The following is a 22,598-nucleotide window of genomic DNA, read 5'->3' on the forward strand; positions in this document are numbered from 1 at the left end:
GGCGCTAAGATATCGTTACCAGATTTTTTTCAATGGATCCGGGGACACTTTTTTTTTTTTTTGAAGCTGAGTAGCAACAGGGAGTCAGTAGTGGGGATGGTGAGGCAAAAGACCCTGAGCCCAAGCACACATGCATATTGTATAAAGGTGCAAAGCCCTTCTTTTGCACCCTGTGAAACATAAATGTGCAATTTTTAAAACAACTGGGCAATGGCGCGTCATCCACCCGTGACTCCTGAGCCTTCCCTGATCTCCTTCCCCCTTCCCCCTTTGTTTTGACAGATCAGGGGAGGCTCTGGAGTCACGGGCGGGCAGCCGCCGTGCTGCCGTGGCACCCGCCATTTGTCTTGCACCCGAGCAGCAAGCAGCTCCTGAAGCCAGCCAGAGTCAACTGCACTACCAGGCTGGCTCCGGGCTGGTGAAGCTGCCGCTGCCACGTTTCCTGGGGACAGATTCGCAAATCTGGGGACATTCTGGGGACGGAATTTATCCGGGGACAGATTTGTAAATCTGGGGACGTCTGGTAACCCTATGCTAAGATGATGACTTGTCATCATTTATACAGCTATAATTTTCTAGCCACTGCATGAATATTTGAAGCACGAGCATCTCTGCTTACAGGCTTGCAGTTTAGTAGGTATAACACAAAAGGAAAATGGGATGGCAAGGGAAGAGGAAAAAGCGAGCTCAGGCACCAATTCCTAGAGCTACTTAACACTTCTTAAAATGGCCAGCTGGACTAGACAGCTCAAAGAGGAGCCAAATGACAGTCAAATCAATGGAGTGTCTCTCTCATCCTTCAGCTGTAACCAACTGGGATGACTGCCAATAGATGTTGAATCAGGGAGAGAGAAGGAGCCAGGAGGGGTGGAGTTAACCCTAAAACCTAGCTCCGATCACATGGAGGTTAATGGGGAAACCCACAAAGACATGATTCGTGTATTTAACCATGGGGAAACATTGCAGAACAACTTATAAAGAGGAATGACGTGTGGGCAGTCCAGTATAAATCTACCACCATTGTACTATCTGCATCAGTGGCCTGTTGCAGAATACACCTGTTAAAAAAAACCCACAGCTAGTTAGGGAGAAAGGCCCTTAAACTTTACTGCCAAAGAACATCTTGCTTCTCCACAGTACTTACCGACACATTGGTCCCCTCGCCTCTGATACCCGGCTGTGCATTGGCAGCTGAACGATCCTCTTAAGTTGACGCATATCTGATCTACCCTACAGTTGTGGGCGCCTGTCGCACATTCGTCAATATCTTTTGAAAGCAAAGAAACAAAAACGACAGCATGGACTTTAGGGACTTTGGAGGTGCAGTCCTAACTTTTCTGTTCGTCTCCAGAACCTTGGGAGAAAGTAGAAGGCAGCTGAATCCCATATTCAAGGATGGATTCTCGTGTTGATGGAACCGTACGATCAGCTTGGAGAAGCGAATATTAAGAGGGGACATGCTAGTGGACCTTCAAATACCCGAAGGACTTGTTCTTCGCTGCTCCAGAAGGCAGGATTAGAGCCAAAGAGAGGGAAGTAGATTTCGGCTAAACATTAGGAAATTCCTAAGGGTAAGAGAAGGGAAGCGGGTGGAGCTGTGGGTTAATCCACAGAGCCTAGGACTTGCCGATCAGAAGGTCAGCGGTTCGAATCCCCACAACGGGGTGAGCTCCCGTTGCTCGGTCCCTGCTCCTGCCAACCTAGCAGTTCAAAAGCACATCAAAGTGCAAGTAGATAAATAGGTACCACTACGGCGGGGAGGTAAACGGCGCTTCCGTGCACTGCTCTGGTTCGCCAGAAGCGGCTTAGTCATGCTGGCCACATAACCCAGAAGCTGTACGCCGGCTCCCTCGGCCAATAAAGCAAGATGACCGCCGTAACCCCAGAGTCAGGCATGACTGGACCTAATGGTCAGGGGTCCCTTTACCCTTTACCTTTAAGGGTAAGAGAAGCAAAACAAACAGACCGCCTTGGACACAAATTTGGCCTCTCTGCTGCTGAAGGATACGCAGCCAGTGCCAAGATGCCATGGTTACATCCTGCTGCACAGATCCTACATGGAGAAGGAAGTCAGATTAGATGACTTCCTAGGCCCCTTCTAGCACTATGATTCTCTGACTATTGCTTCCCTGTTCCTGGATCCCAGGCTGTACTGTTTGCTGCAAATTTTTATTGAGATTCTCGCAATACAATAAAAGGAAAACAAACAGGCTAAGCTACAAGAAATAATAAAAAAAGGAAACTAAAAAGAAAAGAGAACAACACCATACTCTCTCACTGCTATATCTGTGTGAGTGTCGGGAGGCGGTTGAAGGATGGATGGCAGCTAATGGATTGAGGTTGAATCCTGACAAGACAGAAGTACTGTTCTTGGGGGACAGGGGGCGGGCTGGTGTGGAGGACTCCCTGGTCCTGAATGGGGTAGCTGTGCCCCTGAAGGACCAGGTGTGCGGCCTGGGAGTCATTTTGGACTCACAGCTGTCCATGGAGGCACAGGTTAATTCTTTGTCCAGGGCGGCTGTCTACCAGCACCATCTGGTACGCAGGCTGAGCCCCTACCTGCCCGCTGACTGTCTCGCCAGAGTGAGGCATGCTCTGGTTATCTCTCGCTTGGACTACTGCAATGCGCTCTATGTGGGGCTACCTTTGAAGGTGACCCGGAAACTTCAACTAATCCAGAATGCAGCAGCTAGACTGGTGACTGGGAGCTAAGACCACATAACACCGGCCTTGAAAGACCTACATTGGCTCCCAGTAAGTTTCCGAGCACAATTCAAAGTGTTGGTGCTGACCTTTAAAGCCCTAAACAGCCTCGGTCCAGTATACCTGAAGGAGTGTCTCCACCTCCATCGTCCAGCCCGGACACTGAGGTCCAGTGCTGAGGGCCTTCTGGCAGTTCCCTTGCTGCAAAAAGTGAGGTTACAGGGAACCCGGCCTTCTTGGTAGTGGAACCTACCCTGTGGAACGCCCTCCCTTCAGATGTCAAGTCAATAAACAACTATTTTACTTTAAAAAGACAACTGAAGACGGCCCTGTTTAGGGAAGTTTTTAATGTCTGACGCTGTATTGTTTTTAATATTCGGTTGGAACCCACCCAGAGTGGCTGGGAAACCCAGCCAGATGGGCGGGGTATAATTAATAAATTATTCTTATTATTCTTATTTTTACTTTTATCCCATACAGAAAGCTGTGAGCCCTCCTAGCTCTCACCTGGGACCATTCCTCTCTTCTCTCACCCTTTGAGGTCTCCCCCTCCCCGCCTCTCACACAGGGTCCTTCAACCTATCCTTCATCTTCATCAGCTTGCAATTCCATCTGTGAAGTCTCAGGCTGCAATGTTTGGATAAGCACCCGCCTTTTTACAAACCACAAGAAGATCCCTGCGGGATCAGACCATAGCTGTCAACTTTTTCCCTTTTTAAAAGGGAAATTCCCTTATTCCGAATAGGATCCCTCGTAAGGAAAGGGAAAAGCTGACAGCTATAGATCAGACCGCAGGCCCATCTCGTGCAGCACCCTCCTTCCCACAGTGGCCTACCAGGACAGATAAACGAAAGCACTTCTTTGTGCATAGTTGGAACTTTGCAATACGTTCCCAGAAGAGGCAGTGATGGTCACCAACTTGGGCGACTTTCAGAGAGGATTGTACTAATTCATGGAGGGATAAGGCTCTCTGTAGGGACACGGGTGGCGCTGTGGGTTAAACCAAAGAGCCTAGGACTTGCCGATCAGAAGGTCGGCGTTTCAAATCCCCGCGATGGGGTGAGCTCCCGTTGCTCGGTCCCTGCTCCTGCCAACCTAGCAGTTCGAAATCACGTCAAAGTGCAAGTAGATAAATAGGTACCACTCTGGCGGGAAGGTAAACGGTGTTTCCGTGCGCTGCTCTGGTTCGCCAGAAGCGGCTTAGTCATGCTGGCCACATGACCCGGAAGCTGTACGCCGGCTCCCTTGGCCAATAAAGCAAGATGAGCTCCGCAACCCCAGAGTCGGCCACGACTGGACCTAATGGTCAGGGGTCCCTTTACCTTTACCTTTAAGGCTCTCTGTGGTTACTAGTCACAATGGCTGCCTGATGGAGGCAGGAGTGAATGCTGTTGGGATCAGGTCCAGCTTGTGAGCTTCCCAGAGGCATCTGGTTGGCCATGAGAACGGGATGCTGGACATAATAATAATAATAATAATAATAATAATAATAATAATAATAATAATTTATTTGTACCCCGCCCATCTGGCTGTTGACTTCCTCAAGCAGGACTCTTCTGATATTCTTACATTCTTAATGGCTTGCAATTCTTCTCTCTCTCCCCCTCAACCCCAATAGAAGATTCTGCACACTGCATCACTATACTGGGTTTGTGTGTGGTTTCCCAGATTTATGCCTTTTATAATCCGATGCAGCGCAGTTTGACAGCAGTTTCTTCTGGCACTCGGCACCAACTGGAAGTCTCTAAGCTGAATAAACAAATTCCTTGAAACTAGTTTACAAATCCCACTTGAACTCTCCGTGTTTGTTCAGGAACTGGGGACCGGTGGCATATTCCGGGTGGGATACATGGAAAAGAAAAGATGGATTCTTTCTCATGCAAAATGAAAACAAACTTGCCCCCCCCCCAAAAGCCAGATCACAAATAGAATGGACTGTTTTGACTCTATTCTTCAGGCTTGCTCCCCCGACACACACACACACACTCTTCGAATGCCCAAATATTTTCCCACTTGCTTCCTTTCTATATGACAGCTCAAAAGAAACTTTCCTCCGCCCTGACTCAGTCTTTGAATTGATGGCTGTTATCAGTTCCTAAAAGCTGGCTCACTGCTGGAAAAGTACACAGAAGAAGACGGGCAGGTGGAACGCAAACTTTGCATTAACTCACAAAACGCCTGTCATTGCGACCAGTGTGCTTGTGTGTGTGTGTGTGTGTGCCTGCATGTTTATTATATGGACAGCTAGTATCTTGCTGTATGATGTCTGTGTTGAGAGAGAGTCGAGTTGCAAAGGTCTGTCTGGCAAATGAATGCTTGTGTACAGCGGTACCTTGGGTTAAGTACTTAATTCGTTCCGGAGGTCCGTTCTTAACCTGAAACTGTTCTTAACCTGAGGCAGCACTTTAGCTAATGGGGTCTCCAGCTGCTGCCGTGCCGCCGGAGCACAATTTCTGTTCTCATCCTGAAGCAAAGTTCTTAACCCGAGGTACTATTTCTGGGTTAGTGGATTCTGTAACCTGAAGCGTATGTAACCCGAGGTACCACTGTACTGCATTGTGTCAGATGTCGAAGAGATAAACAACTACCTGACATTCAGAAGACATCTTAAGGCAGCCCTGTTCAGGGAAGTTTTTAATGTATGACATATTAGTGTATTTTTGGTCTTTGTGGAAGCCGCCCAGAGTGGCTGGGGAAATAATAATAATAATAATAATAATAATAATAATAATAATAATAATAATAATTATAGTGTTCATCTGCATGTGTTGTAAGCAGAGCTTGTGGGTCTCTGTAGAAGAAGACTTTGACCCCACAAAGGTAAGAATCACAACTGTCACTTTATCAACTTTTGCCTCTGGCAATGCGGCCCCAGAAGGCTGCCCATGAGAAATATTATTATTATTATTATTATTATTATTATTATTATTATAAAACGTGGCCCTTGGGGCCCCTGCTTTAAGATCCTATGGTAGCAAGGGAGACAATTGGTCCATGGGGGAAAACAGAGGCTGCTTCAATGAACCGGTCCCTTCTTTCCCAGTTCTTTTAGCCCTTCTTCTCTAGGCCTTCCTGCTTTCCGTGTCCTTCTGTCGGAACACAGGAAATGGCCTTTAGCTGAGTCACACCATTGTTCCATCTAGCTCAATAAAGCCAGCAGCCCGCCAAGGTTTCAGACAAGGGACTTTTCCCAGCCTCAACTGGGAAGGATTGAACCCAGGACCTTCTGAATGCAAGACAGGTACTTTGCCACTAAGCTACAGTCTTTCCCTGTAAAATCTGAGCAGTGCAGCCAGGGGTACCCAGAGACCATGTGGATTGTCCTGCTTCCCTGCAACATGAGGGCTGCTCAGCCAATCACAGCCAGAGGCCTCATTGCTCCTCCAAACCCATTGCCATAAAACCCCATTGCAATTTGAGTGGGGTTTTTTTGCAGCGGCCCCCAAGACTTTAAACACCCCCCTTTAGAAACAGTCCTTATAAATTCAGTGTGGTTATGAATACAGTGGTACCTCAGGTTAAGTACTCGTTCTGGAGGTCCGTTCTTAACCTGAAACTGTTCTTAACCTGAAGCACCACTTTAGCTAATGGGGCCTCCTGCTGCTGCTGCGCCACCTGAGCCCGATTTCTGTTCTTATCCTGAAGCAAAGTTCTTAACCTGAAGCACTATTTATGGGTTAGCGGAGTCTGTAACCTGAAGCATATGTAACCTGAAGCGTATGTAACCCGAGGTACCACTGTACTATTAAGAAAGCCTTCTCCAAACTGCCTTGCAACCTGCTGAGGTTTATGAGATAATCGAGAAATACTGCGAGAAGTGTTTCTTTTGTAAGTTGGGGTGTGTGTGTGTGAAACGACTCCAGCAACCCCCCCCCCGAGCACTGTGGCAGAATACAGGTTGGCTTGCATCACCTCGCGCTTGTTCCCACCAGCTTCACTAATAGCTGCGCTCCAGCGACTTCCTCTCATTTGCCAAAAATGTACCCAGCGCTCTCTCACGAAGTGATTTATACTGTTTTGTCCCCTTCCGTTGCTGACTTTGGCAGGACGCTCGTCATTCTGTGCTGAAATTCTGGGTGAGCTGCTTTGAGCTCTCGGAAGACCCTTCCTTTGAAGCAAGCTGCTTTTTAAAAGTCTTGTCAGTGCCCCCCAACTCGCCCCCGTCCTTGCAAGCTCACTCTCTGCCACCTCCTCGGATCCCTTTGCTGGAACCTCCATCCTAAGAACGCACCAACTTGAGAGAAAGCCCACGGATTCTGTTGCAACTTGCTTCCAAGAAGAAAGCACACTTTAGGATCTCTTTCTTTCTCTCTCCCTCTCTTTACATGCTTGGCTCCGTTCCCTCTGGCTGTGACTCACTCTTCCCAAAACCCCTGACTCACGCTGCTCGCTCCCTTATGTAACATTTTAATCTCCGTCGTTTGCTTCCTACAACCAGATAATCACAACAGCGCTTGGCGTTTCCCACCGGCCGTTTACACTTCAGTGCAATTATTCCCCCAGCTCAGCTCTTTTATGTAACCAAGCCACGGGGTTGCTTCGATGCCCTTTTAAACCTGTGTCAATCTGGAGCCCGTGGTTACGGAGCAACACACTCGAGCCAATCCAAGCATGCACTGACTCTCATTATTCTTGGTCGCTAGCTGCGGGGCTGGAAAACCCCTGAGTCCTCCTTGCCCGGGCACCTCGCTATCTAAGGCTGGCACCTAAAGAGGACATGCTGTAGAGGCAGGCACCTCTACAGCAAACTCCCAGCTGGGAGAGAGCCCAGGGCAAGTCAAGTACAACAACACCCCAGATACTTGTAGGCCAAGGTCTACGGGACCGCCTCTCCTGATATGCCCAGCGGAGGACCTTAAGGTCCATAAATAGCAACACCCTAGAGGTCCCGGGCCCTAAGGAATTCAGATTAGCCTCAACCAGAGCCAGGGCCTTTTCAGCACTGGCTCCGGCCTGGTGGAACACTCTGTCTCATGAGACCAGGGCCCTGCAAGATCTGATTTCTTTCCTCAGGGCCTGTAAGATCACAACCCTGGTAGATGAAGGGAACGCAGTGGATGTAGCCTACCTTGATTTCAGCAAGGCATTTGACAAGGTGCACCATGATATTCTTGTAAAGAAGCTGGTAAAATGTGGTCTTGACTATGCTACCACTCAGTGGATTTGTAACTGGCTGACTGACCGAACCCAAAGGGTGCTCATCAATGGTTCCTCTTCATCCTGGAGAAGAGTGACTAGTGGGGTGCCACAGGGTTCTGTCTTGGGCCCGGTCTTATTCAACATCTTTATCAACGACTTGGATGATGGACTCAAGGGCATCCTGATCAAATTTGCAGATGACACCAAAGTGCGGGGGGGTGGCTAACACCCCAGAGGACAGGATCACACTTCAAAACGACCTTGACAGATTAGAGAACTGGGCCAAAACAAACAAGATGAATTTTAACAGGGAGAAATGTAAAGTATTGCACTTGGGCAAAAAAAATGAGAGGCACAAATACAAGATGGGTGACACCTGGCTTGAGAGCAGTACATGTGAAAAGGATCTAGGAGTCTTGGTTGACCACAAACTTGACATGAGCCAACAGTGTGACACGGCAGCTAAAAAAGCCAATGCAATTCTGGGCTGCATCAATAGGAGTATAGCATCTAGATCAAGGGAAGTAATAGTGCCACTGTATTCTGCTCTGGTCAGACCTCACCTGGAGTACTGTGTCCAGTTCTGGGCACCACAGTTCAAGAAGGACACTGACAAACTGGAACGTGTCCAGAGGAGGGCAACCAAAATGGTCAAAGGCCTGGAAACGATGCCTTATGAGGAACGGCTTAGGGAGCTGGGCATGTTTAGCCTGGAGAAGAGGAGGTTAAGGGGTGATATGATAGCCATGTTCAAATATATAAAAGGATGTCACATAGAGGAGGGAGAAAGGTTGTTTTCTGCTGCTCCAGAGAAGCGGACACGGAGCAATGGATCCAAACTACAAGAATGAAGATTCCACCTAAACATTAGGAAGAACTTCCTGACAGTAAGAGCTGTTCGACAGTGGAATTTGCTGCCAAGGAGTGTGGTGGAGTCTCCTTCTTTGGAGGTCTTTAAGCAGAGGCTTGACAACCATATGTCAGGAGTGCTCTGATGGTGTTTCCTGCTTGGCAGGGGGTTGGACTCGATGGCCCTTGTGGTCTCTTCCAACTCTATGATTATATGATTCTATGATTCTAAGACAGAGTTGTTCCGCCTGGCCTTTGGCTTGGAATCAATTTGATTCCCTCCCCCTCTTTCTTTTTTCCTTTCTCCTTCTGTGTTGGAACTCCTATTTGGGGACTTCCCTGGCTTTTTTCTGGCCCATGTAGGACCTGTCTGGATAGTTACCCTTGGTGAAGACTTGACGTTTTTAACCCACAAAAGTTTTTGATTGAGTTTCCACTGAAATGAGGCTGCATTTTAATGTTTTAATGTTGTATTTTAATCTTGTTTTTTAAGCTGTATTTCAATCAATTCTTTTTATATTTGGTGTTAGCCGCCCTGAGCCCGGTCTTGGCTGGGGAGGGCAGGGTATAAATAAAATAATAATAATAATAATAATAATAATAATAATAATAATAATTATTATTATTATTATTATTATTATTATTGATGGGGACGCTGTGGCCATTCAGTTGTGGCTGGGTGACAACTCCCATAATCCTTGACCACCGGCCATGCTATGGGATTTGAGAGTCCAACAACAACTGGAAGCTAAATAGGTCCAAATTCAATACAGGCAACTCCCCATTTACACACGTTCAAGGCACACGCTGCCATGCCGAACCCAGAAGCGACCCCCCAAACGTCAGAAAAACGTCACCAAAAATGGGCGGAACAGAGCAGGGGTGAAATGGGTTGTTTGCAGTCTTTTCCAATGGTCTTTCAAATCTACACGATTTCACTCCGATGCACAGTGCCTTGGAATGTAATCCCCAAGTAAATTGTGACTGGAAGAAAGCAAACTCTTTGGGGTGGCCCAACTCTCTTAGCTTTAGGGCCATCACAGTAGAGACCCTGCTCCATTTGTATGCAGGTAAATGTGCTGCTGGAGGAGACTCTTGAGAGTCCCATGAACTGCAAGAAGATCAAACCTATCCATTCTGAAGGAAATCAGCCCTGAGTGCTCACTGGAAGGACAGATCCTGAAGCTGAGGCTCCAATACTTTGGCCACCTCATGAGAAGAGAAGACTCCCTGGAAAAGACCCTGATGTTGGGAAAGATGGAGGGCACAAGGAGAAGGGGACGACAGAGGACGAGATGGTTGGACAGTGTTCTTGAAGCTACCAGCATGAGTTGATCAAACTGCGGGAGGCAGTGGAAGACAGGAGGGCCTGGCGTGCTCTGGTCCATGGGGTCACAAAGAGTTGGACATGACTAAACAACTAAACAACAATATGTGCTGCAGGGCTCCTTTGACAATTCTCTCTGTGTGTTTTTTTTAAAAAAACGATTGTGTCCTAGCAGAGCGATCTTCTGCATGTTCTACTGTTTTCACTGGGGCTTACAGTACAAGGAGTAAGTTGGGGTCCTCCACATGATATCTGTTGGACTACAACTCCCATAATCCTCACCCAGTATTGTCAATGGGCACAGATGATGAGAACTGTAGCCCAACACCATCTAGCGGGCCACAGGTTCCCCATCCATGGCTCTGGTAAGTGTTTAGAACTACAGTCTCAAAGATCTCTGAAGCAGAAAGCAGATATGATCCTGGCATGTCCCAGCCTTTCTCAACCTGGCACCCTGCAGATGTTTTTTTTTTTTTTTGGACTACAACTTCCATGAGTGCTGGGTAGGGCTGCCGGGGGTTTGGAGGGCACCAGGTTGAGGAAGCCTGGGAGATACCAATACAGTATGGGGAACAAACTCTTCTGTGGATGCAGAACAAATGGGCCTCCAGTCTCCTGTGCTGCAAAATGCAGTCTGCTGGGGGGGGGGGACGCAGGGGGACACATACCCCTAAACATTTTGTGAATCTTTGTGGCTTTGTCCATTTACTGTACAGTCATACCTCGGGTTACAGACGCTTCAGGTTGCGTTTTTTCGGGTTACAGACCCTCCAAAACCTGAAAGCACCGGAACGGGTTACTGCCAGGTTTCGGGGGTTGCGCATGCGCAGAAGCACTAAATCACGCTTTGCGCATGCGCAGAAGTGCCGAATCACAACCCGCGCATGCGAGCAACCCGAGCGTCCACTGTATTTATTTTTCCTGATTTGAACTATAAAATGGTGATTTTCTTCAGTCAAAATGAGAGTCACTGGTGGAGAAAGAGGAGTGCGGGGGGAGCGCACCGCCGCTGGCAATGTGATCCGGGTTCGGGTGCCATCACGGCTGCCCCCCACCTGCTCTGGGTGCCACGCCCCCGCAGGCAACATGCCACGTCCCCAGGACGCGCGCCAGCCCTGCCCCCACCTGCTCTCTGCCCCCCAGTGCCAGAGCATGGAGCTCTGTCACTGATGAGAGTACCCCTAAACATTTTATTTTAACAGGAAAAAAAGCACTGGTGGCATCTATAGGAACCTAACCTTTGGCACCTGCACTGGTTACTTGACCTGAAATAAGAGGCCGGCGGATTTTGGCAGTGTTCATTTCTGCCTTTTAAGCCGCAATCTTATTCCCAAGCTACCTGAGAGCAAGCCTCTAGGAAATCGACAGTTCCCAATGCACAGAATTGTATAGGATTGCTCCACCTTTGGAAAGAAAAGAAAAACTGCATCTGACTTTCTGCAAGCTTCAACCTCCACTCCACCCCAGTAAATATCCTCTCATAACTGTGCAGTTTTTTTTCCTTTGCAGGACAGGCCTTTGAAGAGTCCTGGCGAATTATGTCTACTGTTTGAGGGAAGCGTTTCCCAAGAGCTGAAGGAAATCCTTTCAACTTCTTCTGATTCTTGTGACGACGGCACTTTAGGACGGCGGTGCCCTGACATGCCCTCTCTTAACATTCCTCCCTTATGTTTCTTATGGCTAAAGCCAGGCTCAGCGGCTATAGGCTTCCCTAGACCCTCAATCCCTTCCTTGCACTTTGCGGCAACACCAGGAACCTTGCTAATCCTCCGCTTTCCTCTTCTGCATTAGCAAAGCTATCTGCAATCTCTGTCAAAGGCTTTTCTTTTCTTCATTTCCCTTGCTACTTCCTTCCATGTTTGGAATGTTGCACATCTGGGCTTATTGCCCAGATCACTTTTAACTCCTTGGTTTTGGAAGCTCTGGTTTTATTTATTTATTTAATACAATACGAAAATGTCACCTACTATCTTCAAATCAGGAAGCAGCTCTAGGTTCGCATCCACATCGTACCTTTAAAACACATGGCTCCCCTCCCCCCCAAGAATCCTAAGAACTATGGTTTACCCCACCACGGAACTGCAGTTACCCGAACGCTTAACAAACTACAGTTCCCATGAGGCTTTGGGAGGGGGCAGGATGTGCTTCTAAATGTGTGTTAAAAGTGCTTTAGATATATGGCATGGATGTAAGGTAAAGGACCCCTGGGCAGTTAAGTCCAGGCAAAGGCGACAATGGGGTTGCAGCACTCATCTCGCTTTCAGGCCGAGGGAGCCGGTGTTTGTCCATAGACAGTTTTCCGGGTCATGTGGCCAGCATGACTAAACCACTTCTGGCGCAACGGAACACTGTGACGGAAACCCAAGCGCACGGAAACGCCATTTACCTTCCTGCCGCAGTGGTACCTATTTATCTACTTGCGCTGGTGTGCTTTCGAACTGCTAGGTTGGCAGGAGCTGGGACAGAGCAACGGGAGCTCACTCCGTAGCAGGGATTCGAACTGCCGACCTTCTGATCAGCAAGCCCAAGAAGCTCCGTGGTTTAGACCACAGCACCACCCGCCTCCCTGTGGCATGGATGTGGCTGATGTCAAAAGGATGGTGAAACAGGTACTGAAATCTCTCTCTCTAGGAAGCCAATGGGACCCAAGGCTAGTTAACTTGGGGTGGGTTCTACCTTAGGGAAATTAATGACTGCCACCATCATGATTTCACAAGACACAAGTATTATGATTTATAACAAGAGCTTTCCAAACTGTGTGTCGCGACACATTAGTGTGTGGGCTGCAGTGTGTAGGTGTGTCACGTGAACGCTCCCCGTGCTCCTCCCAGGGCTCGAAAGGGGTGAGTTTAACCTCCAATTGGCTAGTAAAACTGAATTACCGTGTCACGAAATGATGCATGTCTAAAACGTGTCTCACCAGGGCTGTTTTTTTTCCAGCTGGAGCTCAATGGAATGCAGATCCAGCGCCTCTCAGGTGGGCGCCATTGCCATTACAGCGGTGCCCCGCAAGACGAATGCCTCGCAAGACGGAAAACTCACTAGACGAAAGGGTTTTCCGTTTTTTGAGCTGCTTCGCAAGACGTATTTCCCTATGGGCTTGCTTCGCAAGACGAAAACGTCTTGCAAGTTTGTTTCCTTTTTCTTAACACCGTTAATACAGTTGTGACTTGACTTCAAGGAGCAACTCATAGAACGCAGTGTACATAGTAGCCTTTTTTGAGGTTTTTAAAGACTTTGGTGATTTCTGAAGCTTTTCCAAAACTTCTTTTGCAGCCGTTTGGTAAGTTAAGCTTTTAAAACTTTTTTAGGGGGTTTTGGATTTTGGGTTGGGGTGTTTGGAATTCAAGGACTTGGTGTTGGGGAGGGGTTTGCAAGAATCTGGAAGCTTGTGGTTTTTTTTCTGCATTTTTATGATTTTCTGTGACCATTGGGCCACTCTGCTTTTTTTAAAAAAAATTCTGGGTTTGAATTTTGAAATGCTCTTTACAGTATGTGTGACTTTAAAGAGCACTTAATAAACTCTTGTTGTACCAAATTTGGCTTTGTTTGGACTTTTTTTGACCATAGGAACACATTAATTGATTTTCAATGCATTCCTATGGGATTTCGTGCTTCGCAAGACGAAAAATTCGCTAGACGAAAAAATTCATGGAACGAATTAATTTCGTCTTGCGAGGCACCACTGTGTAAGAGAAGCGTTCATGGTGAATTTCTAGAAAAATATCCCTGTGTGCCACCAACAGGAAAACTTTGGAAAGCTCTGATTTATAAAATGCAATATTGTGAGTGAAATATACTCAGAGTCGCAAAGTGATTTCATGCTCTTTATTCAGCTATAGTGGTGAGGAGGAATGATTGAATGTCCCCTCAAAGTATCTGCTTTATATACATTATTTACACAATGGGCTGCACATGATTGGCTCATTCTGGAATTCAATCAGGTTGTGGATTCACTTATATCTGGAGCATGATTGGGTGGTTCCTGCCAACCAATCATACTGCTGCATTGTTCTAGGACCAATCAGACTGCTGCATTCTGAATCCTATTGTTCTAGGACCAATCAGACTGCTGCAGTTTGGATCCTATTCAACTCAGTACATAACAGTGAGAGATGCATTTTTGCTGGGGACTGAATTGCAGGGTCTTGTGAATCTGCACTGTGCTGGAAGCTGCCCAGAGTGGCAATATCCATTGCTTTATTCCATTTCCCCTATATTTTCAGTGTTTTCATGAATTTTTAAAATGCACTTGTATCTTCTTTTTTTTGGTAATCCACTCAGGCATCATGAAATTTGACGTAGAGCGGGCTATAACTGCAAATAATAAATGCATTTTGACTCCCGCGTTGTAAATGAGCCTATAAGTGTTGGTTATGTTTAACTTTGGCACCATGATCTGAACACTATGGTGCAGTTTATCATCAAGTTGCTGAAAGAGCCTCTTGCCAATTATGTTAATGCTAGCAGTCAAGATTGTGAACGGGTGGATAATATTGATAATAATAATAATTTATTATTTATACCCCACCCATCTGGCTGGGTTTCCCAGTTAGCAAACTGGGCCAGCTTTCTCTTGTAGGAGTTGCCTCTTTAAATCTGTTCCTTTCACAGATGAAGCAAGCACGAAACCAGCGCAGTGTGAGCGCAGCTCTTAACCCACCCACGATGACCAATAAATGTTGGAGGATCGTCAAAGGAAAAAAATAATGATCGGAGATGAAAGAGTTCCCCCTGCTTTCCCTCATGGCATATCGTCTTCAGAACTAATATGGAACATTTCCATGGATTTCGTTCAGCACCATATACTTCCAAAAAGAACAGGAAAAGAGAGCATGACAGCTAAATTAAATTAACGTCACCAAATTAAACTCCTGGTTCATCACTGCAAAATTAAGAAAGGGAGGGGGAGAGAAACACAACACACACACGCACCCGAATCAAGTCATCATGTGCGATTTCTTTGCTTATGTAAGTTAATAGAAAAGCTATTTGACATTTGATACGAAACTGCCACCCTTCGTTGAAAGACAGCCAGCAATCTGATTATGCTCTAACGGTGTCCAGAATTATGTGATTTTCTTTTGTTGGGTTTGTCGTTTCCAGTTTGGTAATCGCTTCTGTTTTTGTTTACTTCCCTCCTTGGAAACCTAGGAAGGAACCAGCAGGCCAGACATAGGGGACCTGTGGCCCTACAGATGTTGCCAAACTACATCTTCCACGATCCCTGAACATCCACCAATCCAGGCTGAGGGCTGTTAGGAGTGAGAGCCGGACAACATCTGGAGGACCACAAATTTCCCTATCGCTGTACTAGGCTGAACTTAGCCCAATAGCCACCTATTAAGTACTTGCCAGTTCCTCTGTTTTACTCATCCAAAACAGGGAGCAAAAATGGGAGGTTTATTGCACTTCTGGTAGGCTACTGAACATGGCTAGAGTTCATGGAATCATAGAATTGTGGAGTTGGAAGGTACCCGAGGGTCATCTAGTCCAACCCCCTGCTATGCAGGAATCTCAACTAAAGCATCCCTAAAGCCATTCCAACCTCTGCTTAAAAACCTCCAAGGAAAGAGGGCCTATCACTTTCTGAGGGAGTCGAACAGCCCTACCATCAGAAAGTTCTTCCTGATATTTATTCCGAATCTCCTTTCTTGTAACTTGAAGTCAATGGTTCGAGTCCTATCCTCTGGGGCAGGAGAAAACAAGCTTGCTCCATCTTCCATGTGACAGCCCTTGAGATATTTGAAGATGGCTATCGTATCTCCTCTCAGTCTCCTCTTTTTCCAGGCTAAAGATACCCAGCTCCCTCAACTATTCCTCATAAGGTTTGGTTTCCAGAACCCTGCTCATCTTGGTTGCCCTCCTCTGCACACCTTCCAGCTTGTCAATTCTACCACATGTTTTTTTATTTATAGTGGTACCCCTGGTTGCGAATGGGATCCGTTCCAGAGGCTCGTTCACAACCTGAAAAGAACGCAACCCGTGTCTGCGCACGCACGGGTCACAATTCGCTGCTTCTGTGCATGCGCGTGATGTCATTTTGTGCATCTGCGCATGTGCAAGTGGCAAAACCCGGAAGTAACCCTTTCTGGTACTTCTGGGTCACCGCAGGACGCAACCTGAAACGTGCAACCTGAGGCAAACGTAACATGAGGTATGACTGTACGCATATAAAACCAGGAAATGATTCTGGAACCAAGTACAGTGGTACCTTGGGTTATAGACGCTTCAGGTTACAGACTCCGCTAACCCAGAAATAGTACCTCGGGTTAAGAACTTTGCTTCAGGATGAGAACAGAAATCGCGTGGTGGTGGCACGGTGGCAGCAGGAGGCCCCATTAGCTAAAGTGGTACCTCAGGTTAAGAACAGTTTCAGGTTAAGAACGGACCTCTGGAACAAATTAAGTTCTTAACCTGAGGTACCACTGTAACACAAGACATGTAGTAGAACATGGATGGGGAATCTCAAGTCCTCTAGGCCTCTCTTTCTGGCCCTCCGAAGTTTCCTCAGGGCCACACAACCTATCTCATAGCCACACCCCATACCCCAGATATTTTTGCCTGGCTGGAATGGGTTGCATCCAACTAACTCTTGCGCAGAGGAGCGCCTCAGGATTTCCCCCAGGCAATCCTTATCACTCAAGCCCTGCTCAGTGTCCCCAAGTACTTCTGTCTCGCTGTAACGTGTGTCACTTGCTTGCTTGAATAGGGGATGGAGAGGTAGGGTAGGGAGGCAGACAACTTTTGTGTGGCTGGAATGGGGCCAACAACACAGAATTTAAGAGCCATACCCATTGGCCTCCCTACGTCTGCTGCTTACCCTTGTGACAGGAGTGAGCCAGCAGAAAACCACACCAAACAAGTCAATTTTAACTCTCTACAGTGGTACCTTGATTCTCAAACGCCTTGGTACTCAAACACCTTGGAACCCAAACACTGCAAACACAGAAGTAATTGTTCCAGTTTACGGACTTTTTTCGGAAGCCGAATGTGCTCCGTTTTGAGTGTTAAGCTTCCGATTTGAGTGTTACGCTGAGGTCGGTCTGTTTTTGCTATTTATTTTGTGTTTTTGTGGCTTTTTTGTTTTGTTTTTGTGACTGTGTAGAACCCAGTTCAGCTACTGATTGACTGATTGTGTGACTGCAGTACATTGTTTCCTGCTTTCATTTTATGGATCAATGGTCTCGTTAGATAGTAAAATTCATGCTAAATTGCTGTTTTAGGGGTTGTTTTTAAAAGTTTGGAATGGATTAATTCATTTTGCATTACTTTCTATGGGAAAGCGCGCCTTGGTTTTGGAACTCTTTGGTTTTGGAATGGACTTAGGAACAGATTAAGTTGGAGAACTAAGGTACAACTGTATTAGCAAAAAACAGGATCAGGACTGAAGTGTCAGAGCTAATGAGCACAGAAACTCATCTCCAGCAGATCTTGTCCCCAAGAAGCAGTTGCAGAGACTTGGGATCCCTACATCCCCACAGCTGCCTAAGTCTCCTCCTTTTCAGTGCTTTTCTGAAGTAATCTGAGACTATGCCTGCATGATGCTAAGTTCTCTGCCCTCTTCATGTGTCTCCAGGTTCTGGGAGACCAGGAGGAGGGGAGCTGGTCACAGCAGGAGGGGGGGGCACATGCCTCTTCACCAGCTGGACTCATTTCTGCCTCTTTGCCTCCCTCCTCTCCCTCTTCAGCTTCTGAGTCTGGACTGCTTTCTGCCACGGACTCTACCCACTCACCAAGCCCTGTTACCTCTTCAGCTTCCGACACCTCTTTCCCCCAGTCTTCTCCCTCTGATCACTCATTGTTGTCCCACCAACAATTCCCGGGCTCTGAGCCTTCTTCCCCAGCTGGTTCCTCCAACCATTTCTCTGTGTCCAGCCAGTCTGTGACACCTTGCTCATGTGGCCCCCACATGCTTATTCATGTGGCCCTCAGGCTGATAAATATTCCACACCCTTGTTCCAGAGCCACACAGCATTCCTAGCTCTTGAATAAACACCGGTTGGAGAGGACCAAACATTGTGGTCCCCACCTTTAACAACATTAGGGCTGCTCCCCCTTTTTTACTGGCCCTGATAGTAAAGGTAAAGGGGACCCCTGACCATTAGGTCCAGTCGTGGCCGTCTCTGGGGTTGTGGTGCTCATCTCGCTTTATTGGCCAAGGGAGCCAGCATACAGCTTCCGGGTCATGTGGCCAGCATGACTAAGCCGCTTCTGGCAAACCAGAGCAGCGCATGGAAATGCTGTTTACCTTCCCGCCGTAGTGGTACCTATTTATCTACTTGCACTTTGATGTGCTTTCGAACTGCTAGGTTGGCAGGAGCAGGGACCGAGCAACGGGAGCTCACCGCGTCGCGGGGATTCGAACTGCCGACCTTCTGATCGGCAAGTCCTAGGCTCTGTGGTTTAACCCACAGCGCCACCCGTGTCCGTACTGGCCCTGATACTGCATCTGTAACCACAGTCTGATGCCCAGAAAAAAGCAGGCAAAATCCTTCTTGCCCAGTATCGCCAACTTTGGCTGGCATCACCTCTCTGGATCCTTCCCCCCGGAAATGCCAGGGACCCACCCTGGTTTTGCATGCAAAGCGGGGATTCCAGCCCCCTCCCCAAATGAAACACGCCAAGAGCATCCGGAGCCCCTCTCTGAAAATGTTCAGCGAGTTCTTTTCGGGCGGCTGCGAGTGCAATTTAAGTTCAAGCCCAGCTCGGTTGACAGCTATCAAAAGCAGGAGCCTTATCTCAATGAGGATATTGTTTTCCAGCTGCAGTCATGCTATCTGCTGGCAGCAGCCCCCTTTTCTGAAATCTCTACAACTCCCTGAGTAAATAAGTAGATTCCTGACACGGTTCCAACTTCCAAAATATGCCTTTGAAGGGCTCAGCCAGCAGCAAGCCGCAATGATTTCCCCACCGCCGAACATGTCCATGTGAGACTCTAAGCTCTCAGTTAGATAAGAAAGGGGACTGAGGCTTGTTCGTTTTCGAAAGGAGGCAACTTTCGAAAGATAAGAAGCCATTGAGGGACTCTGTCAGGACATGAACGGTCTGATTCACAGCGTGCATCAGCACAGGTTGGATTAAAATAATCTGGAGGCATCTTGGCCTCCCTTGCCCGAGTGGTTATGCTCCAGTTACACTGAATAGACTTTCTCGTTCATCCCTAATTGCAAATCACTTGGGGTCAGACAGACAGTGTCACATCTATAAGAATGATCCTCTTAGGGAGCAATCCTACAGCAAGATCTGCTGGGATGAGTAGGGTTAGGATACAGCAATTTTCTGGCTGAGCCAGTATGTGTGTGTATGTGTGTGTGTGTCTGCACAACTGGCATAATTCCTGATCCTTGGCTCAGCTGGAGATATGCTAGCATATCTCCTTCGCTCCGAGCCCAGCTAGGTGAGGCTAAATTCCAGAACAAAAACTACCTAACTGCGCTGTAGTGGGAAGAGAGAGCTACACGAGACGGGATTGTGGTCTGATCTGACAAAGCTATTTGTGTATCTTGATAGTCTCCAAAGGGGCAACACCTTTCCTTCTCTTTCTCGCGCAGGGCAACAGACAGGCCCACACATACCAGAGAGCTTAGGAGAGAAAGGGAAGGAGGATTTCTGCCCAGTATCGCTTCTGCCAAGTGAAACTCGCAGACAGAGTTTGGCTGAAACAACGCACACACTTTGCCCCAGGGCTATGAAATTCTGTTGACCCGGGTGCAACGGTAGAACAACGGCGTTGCCAAGGAAAACAAGCAGAAATGCATACCGCGGCACAATAGGATTCCTCAGAGCTATGACAGGGCAGGTAAGATCTGCGGAAAAGAGTGCTGTTGGCCAATGAGGCAGTCCAGGAAGAATTTCTCAATGTCACCTGTCAAAGGCAGGCCGAAGGAAGCACCTGGGCTGCAGCTCAGGGGTAGGACTCATGTAGGTCCCAGATTCTTCATTTCAGCAGCCTATTTTCCATGGAGAAAGTTGCTTTGTTGCTGGTTTTGTTAAACAACTCTTGCTTAGAAACCATGCAGTGGCCAACCTGTAAACCTTGTTTTGCCTTCTGCACAACCATGCAGATTAATTTACTAGGATCCCTTTGATGGACCTTTAAAAAATAACTCTTAAGTTCCTTTTAACTGAAGTATTTAACGTCTTAGAAGAGGCAGTCTGCATTCTCTCTTGTACCAGACAAGATACCTCTTCAAAATTGGTGCTTGCTGCATGCTGTGCAGACGTGATATGAAAACAAAGCATCCAGATGAAAATGTATGCTGATGGAAACTTATTAAAATTTACAAAAGGAAGACCTTTTTTTAAAACAACAACAACAAAAAGAACAACAACTAAGTGACTAGCCAAGTCGTACCACTTTGGATTGCAGCTGGTGATGCAAGTCTTGTTGAGAAAGCTCACTGATGTCAATAATTCTCTGCGCATGAAAAACTAGTATGTTTTAAAGGGTGGCTTTTGAACAGCCTTTGCCCTGAGATGCTAGCTTCCCTGATGATGGTGGACTCCAGGTCCCAGGAGCTACAGACAGCTTGGCCAGTGAGTCAAGGATGATGGGAGATGTAGACTAGCAATATCTTGAGGAGCCCAGAACCCTGATACGTTAATTGAAGTGGGGGAGCAGTCAGACCTGTGTTGCGAAGGAGCATTCCATGCATAATCCGTTCTGGAACGTAATCCGTTCCAGAAGACTGTTTGAATCATAGAATCATAGAATCATAGAGTTGGAAGAGACCACAAGGGCCATCGAGTCCAACCCCCTGCCAAGCAGGAAACACCATCAGAGCACTCCTGACATATGGTTGTCAAGCCTCTGCTTGAAGACCTCCAAAGAAGGAGACTCCACCACACTCCTTGGCAGCAAATTCCACTGTCAAACAGCTCTTACTGTCAGGAAGCTCTTCCTAATGTTTAGGTGGAATCTTCTTTCTTGTAGTTTGGATCCATTGCTCCGTGTCCGCTTCTCTGGAGCAGCAGAAAACAACCTTTCTCCCTCCTCTATGTGACATCCTTTTATATATTTGAACATGGCTATCATATCACCCCTTAACCTCCTCTTCTCCAGGCTAAACATGCCCAGCTCCCTTAGCCGTTCCTCATAAGGCATCGTTTCCAGGCCTTTGACCATTTTGGTTGCCCTCCTCTGGACACGTTCCAGTTTGTCAGTGTCCTTCTTGAACTGTGGTGCCCAGAACTGGACACAGTACTCCAGGTGAGGTCTGACCAGAGCAGAATACAGTGGCACTGTTTGACTTCCAAAATGTTCAACATCCAAGGCGCGGTTTCCGATCAGTTGCAAGAGCTTCTTGCACTCAAACAGAAGCAGCGTCGGATGTTTGGGTTCCAAAAATCGTTCGAAAACCAGGTTTTTGCTGTTCGGGAGCTGAAATGTACAATAACTGAGGCGTTCGAGAACCAAGGTTGGACTGCAATTGGATCCACCTCTCAAGATTAGGGTGTCAGAAGAGGCATACAATGGTACCTCGGGTTACATACGCTTCAGGTTACAGACTCCGCTAACCCAGAAATAGTGCTTCAGGTTAAGAACTTTGTTTCAGGATGAGAACAGAAATCGGGCTCCGGCGGCACGGCGGCAGCAGCAGGAGGCCTCATTAGCTAAAGTGGTGCTTCAGGTTAAGAAAATTTCAGGTTAAGTACGGACCTCCGGAACGAATTAAGTACTTAACCCGAGGTACCACTGTATTTCAGTATTGATAAGGGTTTTGTACCTGCCTACTCAGAAGTAAGTCCCACTGCATTCTGCAGGAATGAAGCTTTCTTTTATTACATTCTTGGAAGCTTTTGAAATGGTCAAACGGAAACAAATACAATTTTGCGTTTGAGCAGCTGACCTAACAGCAACAAGGCTTGAAATGTTTTGTTACCAGCCTTGGTTCACTTACTGATTCCAAGGAAAATCCTTCTCCCGCTCCCGTCAAATGGCTGCAGGTTTGCACAAGAAATACACTAATGAGCTTGAAATTTAAATTTCATCACCGCGGGAGCTAATTTGTTTTGACAGATAAGGAATGCCAGATAGTTAATTTATTATTATTATTATTTCTGCCGGGCAACGTTTTTCCTCTCCAGCTATATATAATTATATGGGAACGGATTCACTCCATGCTAATATCTGAAGAGAGCTTGAAGGCCCAATCAAAGAACTGTACAGTGGTACCTCGGGTTACATACGCTTCAGGTTACATATGCTTCAGGTTACAGACTCTGCTAACCCAGAAATAGTGCTTCAGGTTAAGAACTTTGCTTCAGGATGAGAACAGAAATTGTGTTCCGGTGGTGCAGCGGCAGCAGGAGGCCCCATTAGCTAAAGTGGTGCTTCAGGTTAAGAACAGTTTCAGGTTAAGAACGGACCTCCGGAACGAATTAAGTACTTAACCCGAGGTACCACTGTAGATGCATCACTAGTAAAGCAGTTTCTGGGCCTATCTTGTGGTACAATCCTACACACGTCCACTCAGAGTTAAGACCCACTGAATTTAGGGCGACTAACTCCCAGGGAAGTGTGTATAGGACTGCAGCTATAGATAGGGAAGGGCCAAAGCTCATTGGGAGAGCATTT

At 47.2% G+C, this 22,598-nt stretch overlaps 1 protein-coding gene across 3 annotated transcripts in view; it reads right to left on the reverse strand.

Annotated features, from left to right (window-relative positions):
- EFEMP1 (EGF containing fibulin extracellular matrix protein 1) overlaps window positions 1-22,598 on the reverse strand; it is a 73,426-nt gene that overhangs the window by 26,917 nt on the left and 23,911 nt on the right. For 2 of the 3 annotated variants that reach the window (XR_014545844.1, XM_083605380.1), the window contains exon 6: window positions 1,145-1,267. The exons of the other annotated variant lie outside the window; for it this stretch is intronic. Coding sequence is in view for 1 of the 2 variants with exons in the window: in XM_083605380.1 (XP_083461506.1) it covers window positions 1,145-1,267 (123 nt within the window). In the remaining variant the exon portion in view is untranslated. The remainder of the gene's footprint in view (window positions 1-1,144; window positions 1,268-22,598) is intronic. 3 annotated transcript variants of the gene reach the window in all.

This window comes from Podarcis filfolensis (genome assembly GCF_964270895.1).
Source record: "Podarcis filfolensis genome assembly, chromosome: 3".
Lineage (NCBI taxonomy): Eukaryota > Metazoa > Chordata > Lepidosauria > Squamata > Lacertidae > Podarcis > Podarcis filfolensis.